The sequence below is a fragment of the Branchiostoma belcheri genome, unplaced genomic scaffold, assembly GCF_001625305.1.
Source record: "Branchiostoma belcheri isolate BF01 breed outbred unplaced genomic scaffold, Haploidv18h27 scaffold58, whole genome shotgun sequence".
Classification (NCBI taxonomy): Eukaryota; Metazoa; Chordata; class Leptocardii; order Amphioxiformes; family Branchiostomatidae; genus Branchiostoma; species Branchiostoma belcheri.
Genome location: NW_017804220.1, coordinates 1,828,096 through 1,835,767, shown reverse-complemented (window position 1 = coordinate 1,835,767; position 7,672 = coordinate 1,828,096). Strand labels below are relative to the sequence as shown.

The window sequence follows — 7,672 nt, the reverse complement described above, 5'->3', positions numbered from 1 at the left end:
GGGGTATTCTGCTAATGATAGATGAGTTTATCCATGGAGTTTGAAAAGTTGTTATCAACGTTTATTAAATTTTAGCCATGTCCAAACTCTATTCTTAGTGTTAGCCAGGTTAGAGGTTATAACCTCCTTGCTAGAATTCATCCTACAGTGAGCTAGGTATTGGTGGACAAAGACTAGATTTTTAACCTCTTTGTTAGGACCTACACATGTACAGGATTGTACACGTCATGTACATATATATGGCACTCATGTGGAGCAGGTTGACTGGTCAATCATATCCATTCCTGCCATGTCAGATCTCCATGACTCATTTGTATCTTTGAAGACAATGTTCTTTCATAATCCTGGAAAATAGTCTAGAAAAACTGCAGGAATACACACAGAACTACAATAATGAAGTGATATAATAAACTGTGTATAAACCGCCATCAACCTAGAAGCAAGTTTAATGTTAATTTTTTAAACTTCATTGGGAAATTACTTTCAGTCTGGTCTGAAGGCTTAGGCCATTAGCCCAGCCTGTTCAACCTGACACACCGACGGGGCTGTTTAACACACCGACGGGGCTGTCCAACCCCGTCGGGGTAACCTTTGAGCCCAGACTTCTCATGAATTATCACACAAACTTGCTAATTACACTGGTGTGAAGATGTGAATTCTCATTAATTCAGTGGTTTTCATGGGATGTTCATGAGGATAATTGGATGCGGTCTGGGTGCGGGGTGGTTTTCCACCCCGACGGGGTAGAGTTTACTCCCGACCGGGGTGGGCTGCTGATCCCGTCGGTGTGGCTTGTACACCGACGGGATTGCAATTTTTAAAGTGAAATATCTTGACAAATATGTATGTTTTGACCATAAAAAAATAACCTGGTACTGAGGATAACATGATCTTTCAAATGGTATGTAAAAATTTACTGTACCTGCAGAAATGGCAAAGTTGAAAATCAGGGATTTCAACATGGCCGTCTGCAAATTCGGAAAGTGACATTCCAAAATTGAAGTGACCAGTGTTTATTACTAAAATCAAAGAACCCACATACATGTATCATAGAAGAAGTGGGTAAGTTTGTTTTCCATTGCCTCAAAAAGAGGAATTTAAACCCAGCAGAACTAGTTTGTTGTAGAATGTAGTAGAATGTTAGACATTGTCTCTCATGTCTATTGTATGTTATTTTTCCATACACGTTGTTTGTACCTATGTCATGTATTTGCAATAAACTTTACCTATTACCTCCATGAAAAAAAGAAGGTATTGTTTTTGGTGTGTGTGTCTGAGTTTCTGCAGTATTGGATATGGTTGGGTACAGTTTGTTCAATTATATAGCAATTGTGTGTGGCCCATCTAAAATGCATAACCACATGCAATAGCATGGATATCTACACGCAGCTTACAAGAGAAATGAACGTGATTCAAAGAAGAAGTGCTAAGGCTTTTGCATGGCTTTTAATAGCATTTTGCATGACTTTCGATTGCGATTTTGCATCTAGATGGGAACTTATTCCAGATCTGAACCGAGATAGTGTTTGAATTTTGTATACTTTGTATATATTTATATTGTAATTCTACGACTGATTGTAACTGAACTGAAGAATTTGCAAAGACCCCTGACCTACCTCCCCTTGACCTCTTGAAAAACGGCTTTAGGCCGAAGAGTTGTACTGATACACACATGTACTGTACATTTCTAGGTTAAATAAAGGTTGAAAAAATCTGTACTGCATGTGTGAAGTCGTAATACGAATGACTATTGAAAGATGGAAGGATCCTTACTGTGACACTGCATCTCATCCGACCTGTCCATACAGTCCTCCTTCCCATTACACACCATCTCCCCATCCACACACTGTCCACTGTCACAGGTAAACTGGTCCTCCGTACACTTGGCTGGAAGGGACGACAGAAATAATAGCTATGTTACTGAAGGGTGAAGACACCACCATAATTACATTTTGTACTCAATACAGGTTTCAATACAGTTGACAAAACAAACAAGAGAATAGAAAAATTTCATAAAATGCATGAAATATGTGTGAAAACGTGCATGAAAGACACAGATATGCACTTTAGATTAAGGCCAGCCCTCTCAAAACAAGCCGGCAACAGGTGAAAATCATCGCCTACTCAAATTTTTGTGCCGCCTACTTTTGTGTACATTTAAGAAAAAAGTTGTAGCCTCTATGGCTCTGTTACAAACCCCTTCATGGCTCGCCTGCTTTCTTATTTCAGCCACCTACAATTTTTGTGATTAGGCTGAAGGCCCGTGTGTCACGCCAAAGGACGGTTATACATGTACATGTAGGAACCACTCAGATGTTTTGGGTTACATTGAGGGATTGTAAAGAAAGACGCTTGTTTACCTTAGACTTAAAAAGTTATAAGACCCATTTGTGAAGCATTCACAGGGAAGCTTGTTCCATAGTGATGTAGTTTTAGGCTTTCTGCATGGAACTCTCTCTTGAGAAATGGAGGATGAAAAAGGGGAAAGGGCGGTTTGCTTCTATAGTAGTGGCAAAACGTATCTACAGGAGACAGATACAGAACTTACGACAGTCGGCCTCGTCACTACCATCCGAACACTCGGCGACACCGTCACATTTCCAGCTCAGAGGGATGCAGTCTACCTCCCCTGTCTCACAGGTGAAGTGGTCAGGCGCACAGGTCGGGGGCTCTGGAAATATCAGTGAAAATACATTTGAAATAACTCCAATCCGTTCATACAATATATTACATTATATGCCATAGATTTCTAGTTGTGCACAACATATGCAAAAATACTGCATTGCTTTTGAAAATCCTTCTCTTACTCAGAATAGCAAAGTTCTTTCTATCACAACCATTTATTTTTCAAGCCAATGTTTCGATGACCTTCTGTCATCTTCATCAGGGCATGAAGATGACAGGGAACGAAGATGAAGATGACAGAAGGTCATCGAAACGTCGGCTTGAAAACTAAATGGTTGTGATAGAAAGAACTTTGCTATTCAGTCGTTTACCAACCTGATAAAATTATTTACGGACTTCTCTTACTCAGTTCAGCTCACTTCATCCTTATGGTGATGCCATGTACTGCCTCCACAAGTTCCTGTCTCACATGCCCGAATTTACACTCACTAATTTTAGAAATATTCGAGTAAATACTTCCTTTTCTCTATTAGATTTTGATACAATTTGGTTACCTTGGGCCTTAGGTATGGGTGGTGAGCTAGGCGTATTTTCAAGAAGTTTATTCTTAGTGCATGTTGACTAACTGACCATGGTTCATTTCAACTTGTAAAGGGTCAGAGAACTGACTTATTGGTAAGTACTTTTCTGCTGAGTAAAGTTGTACATTGTAGCATTTAAATCGTTATAATATCATTGAGTGCCCAATAGAGTGCATCTGTAGTCTGACGACGTAGACTCGCCCTGGCAGGGCATGTTGTTCGTAGTAACGAACCAGATGGTAGACTAGTACAGTGGCTCCCTACTGGGAGACGTAGAGTGGGACGTCCTTATACTACACTGTTGTCCATGTTAGAGAAAGACACTGGTCTCGCAGGGCCTGCATTAGTGTCCGCTATGAGAGATAGGACATACTGGAGTAACTTTATCAAGTGTACCTCACCGGATTAGTATAAACTAATCCGGAGGCATGATGATGATGATGAGTGCCCCTGATGAAATTTTGTTGCACTTTGACTTGTCAATCCGATAGAGGAGTGAGAAAGGTACTGACCTCCACACTGCAGTTCGTTAGGGAACAGCACGAGGTGCAGCGGGCAGGAACAGCGCGACCGCCCGTCCTTCATCGCGATACAGATGTGGGAACAGCCGCCGTTGTCTACTGCACAGGGATGGTGGTCTGTGCGCAAGAAACAAGCATTAACCTCACAAAACTTTGTACAGTTTAAACAGTAAGGGTACACCAGTTTAATTGGTTGGTTCTCAGATTTTTCCAGAAAAAATATGAAGCGACAGGGCAAAAAAAATAAAACCAGGTCTAGGCATCCTATTATAGCCCCAAATGGTACAAGTATTGTGTCAATATCACAAAAATTGCCTAGTTTGTGATGACTTTTCTGAGGCAGGCGAATTGAAAGTTTGAATGTTATAGAAAAATTGTGTGGATTCATTGTAAACTTGTCTGTTAGCCAGGTAATACTAGTTAATCAAATACAATCAGATTAGGTTGCATTTCTGTGTCATGGACACTTTATAATTACATCTATATTTATATTGTTAATATTTCTTAATAAGGCAATCTTTGTGATATTGAGATCTACTGCTTCACATTAGCACATTTACATAAAAATTTCATATTTTGAGCATTTAAAACTGCAGAAACAAGCCCCGAGATGAGTCCTCAATTTTCTAAGCGGTACCCTAAAAATCAGCCCATGGCCTTTCCAGCAACTATTTTCTGTCAGAAATTTGTAAATTTTTGCTTCATGATGGTCAAAATACATTGGGATAGTGTGGTTTCAACTCAGTATGAAGATAATGACTGGAATATTGGCTTTAAAAAATTGGGATTCCGAGCCTTAAAAACTGTACTGGAATTGCCTTTAAGAAACATAGCGAAGAGAATGTCTTACTCATTTCAATGACGTCCTTGCTGTCCACCCCCACGATGTCGCTGAGTTGGTTCAGTCTGGCCTGGATCCTGGTTCTCCCGCTGCCCGTCAGCTTGTCGATGCGCTCGATCATCTGCTTGGCGCGGTCGATCCAGTACAGGTGGTCGCCGAAGATGGTGAGTCCAGACAGCTGGATGATCATCTGTTCCACTAGCACCTGCCGGTTAGCACCTGCACAGAGGGAACATGGACAGGGTGGTTGAGATAAAGGTATAGGCCCAAAAAATCATGTTGGTAGGACTTAATGTGCTTGCACTAAACCTACATGTACATGTATAATGTATTGTGCACTTAGGCAGAATGTCTTGTTTACGGTCATATTTATGTTTACCAAAGGAAAACATATTGTTTTTGCTCAGTTTCTTCTTCTTCTCCAAACAGTAACCTCTGACCTGGTCCACCATATTGTCTTTCACCATGGTAACTGGTGTTGGGTTACATAATGTTGCAATTTTATAGTAGGAGGGATTTAGACTCCTGTCACCATATATGTGAATGTGTTTGAGTAAGAATTAACAGAGGTGACCATATGTGAAGGTAAACATTATGCATGTTGCTTTGCAAATGTTACTTTTCTAGTCTGTATCTGTGTCAGTAGAGTCAGTTCTTCGGTATAACACACCAGGTTTGCAGGCAAGAGGCATGGCGACAGCTAGATATACATAATTACACCATATTCACAACCTGTTATACCCAATCTTTGATTGCAAGAGTAGTTTGAAGCTTTCTAGTAATGATGCATGTACATGGTGTCAACGAGTTTCACTCTATGACAGTTCTTGGAGTTTTTGAACACCTCAATTTTTGGTTGATACCTCTGATACTTGAAGACATGATCATTTCTTGACAATGTTCTTTTCTGGGATGGTATCAGATTTGTAGTGGTATCAGATACTTACTATTTGCATGTCTTAGAATGACATCTGTCTACAGCTTTGGAATATAGTGTCAGAAAAGATACCATATTATTCTGTTACAGGCAAAATTCTGATGCAACGTTGACCAAATGCATGTATCCAATGGGAACTGTGTTTCGCACAGGCTCAGTACATGTACTTTCTGTCAATGTGTTGGTAAAGGTCCCATAGCCTTTTCAGACGTGATGGGGCAGTGGTTTGTTAATCCACTGTGTCTAGGGTAGAAATACTGAAAGGCAGAGCCAATCTATAGTAAAAATAAAAGCATCCTAAGTTGGAATACATGTACATGTACATCAGGCATGTTCTCCTCACCGTTCAGCCCAGAGCTTTCAATCCGGTTCAGTTCGATGTCGGTCCAGTACAACATTCCGTACTTGGTGTCGATTGCGAGCGGTCCCGGCTGCTTGATGTCGCTGTTGAAGAGAGTCTGGCGCTCGGTGCCGTCCAGGGCGGCCTTTTCAATGGATGGATTACTGACCATGTTCGTCCAGTACATGTACCTGGTCAGTGAACAAGACAACAAGGTTATATGACATGAACATAGAGGAATAGAAAATGCCAAGACTATTTCTTAAACATAAATGAATGAATGAATGAATTGCTTGACAATCCTACTCGATAAAGAAATATCAATAGAATAGGTGGGGTTGTGTGGCGTAACGACAGAGCATTTGGCTCGGAACCTTTGAATCCTGCCTTGCCACTGATCTAGTGCCCTTGGGAAAGACACTTTACACATCTTTCCTCACTTAATTCAGGTAAAAATGAGCATGTCTAGTGTCCGTTCATGCGTTTGTCTGTGTTGGTGGCAGCATACAAATAAGTTGAAAAACTTAAGTCTGCCAACACCATGTCTTGTGTGTTGGAATAAAACAAAATATAAACTCACTGGCACTTTTGATCAATTGTTCACGTCTCGTATCAGTAAAGTCTCGTTTGAATAAGGTCACGTGTTTGTAACCGTAACTCTCATGATGTAAAGTGATTGGTCATCAATTATCCTGATGAAGGCGACAGTGGTGGCTGAAAATTTGATCTCTGTCTAATTGTGTGTTGGAATAAAGTTCAAGGTTTTACTATGATTACAACCAACACAGATGAACTTTCTTTCATGATAAAAACAAAATAGGTAAAAGAAGTGATTCCGTACCCCCTGGTTGGATCTAGAACGATGGAGCGCGGACGTTCCTTGTCCCCGGAGATCACAACTCCGACGGGGGACAGGTCGCTGATGCGCGTGACGTTGATGGTGTTGGTCTGCGAACACGTCCAGTAGATGTGGCGCGAGAACTCGTCTATGGCCATGTCGATCGGGTAGAACAGACGGTCCAGGTTTGGCACCACACTGGTCACCTGGTGATACACACACAATGAATGAATGAGTGAATGAATGAATGAATGAATGAATGAATGAATGAATGAATGAATGAATGAATGAAGGAATGAATGAAGGAATGAAAGTGGATGCTTTATACTACAGTCAAACCTGCCTATAGTGGTCACTCAAGGGACTGGCCAAATTTGACCACTATGGCCAGGTGACCACTATAGAGAAACAGCCGGTTAGTTGACCCCCCCCCAAAAAAGGGACACATGCTTTGAGTACCAACAGTGATGTCTTTATTCTGAAACATATGAATACATACATTTGCAAAGGTACACCCCTTTTATATGTACATGTCTTAGTTCAATAATTTGTTGTTCTTTTGCTTTAGTTGTACTTTATTTTGTACTTGCTTGAAAAAGAAAAGAAATACAGAAATATTGCATGGAAACATTAACTTGACATCAAAGATACATACACTCAACATATTCAGTTCATCTATTCTGGGACAATGAAACCATTCACATAATTTAAAACATACAAAATCACTGGTTGTCATTTACTGTTCTTGTGTACATACTAGTACTACATGTGGCTAAAGAAAAGAAAGCAAATCAAGCAACAAACTTTCAACTCCAAACAAATTTCTATCGACTGCAAAATCATTTAAAGGCACTCTATGTAGTTTTTTGCGCAAAAAATTGAAATATTCTAATTATACTAAATTTCGGTGCTATTAACAGTTACTATCACTTTTCAACACATTTGTGTCATTATTTCTACATTTTTTATACGTATATTTTGTCCGTTCC

The 7,672-nt window shown here is 40.2% G+C and overlaps 1 protein-coding gene across 1 annotated transcript in view; it reads right to left on the bottom strand.

Moving 5' to 3' along the window:
- The window catches only part of LOC109481815 (low-density lipoprotein receptor-related protein 6-like), a 78,429-nt gene that overhangs the window by 7,907 nt on the left and 62,850 nt on the right, over nt 1–7,672 (bottom strand). Inside the window, exons 15-20 of the mRNA XM_019784403.1 lie at nt 6,687–6,889; nt 5,849–6,036; nt 4,578–4,787; nt 3,719–3,844; nt 2,549–2,671; nt 1,774–1,887 (exon numbers count right to left, since the gene is read on the bottom strand). Of these exons, the coding sequence (XP_019639962.1) occupies nt 1,774–1,887; nt 2,549–2,671; nt 3,719–3,844; nt 4,578–4,787; nt 5,849–6,036; nt 6,687–6,889 (964 nt within the window). The remainder of the gene's footprint in view (nt 1–1,773; nt 1,888–2,548; nt 2,672–3,718; nt 3,845–4,577; nt 4,788–5,848; nt 6,037–6,686; nt 6,890–7,672) is intronic.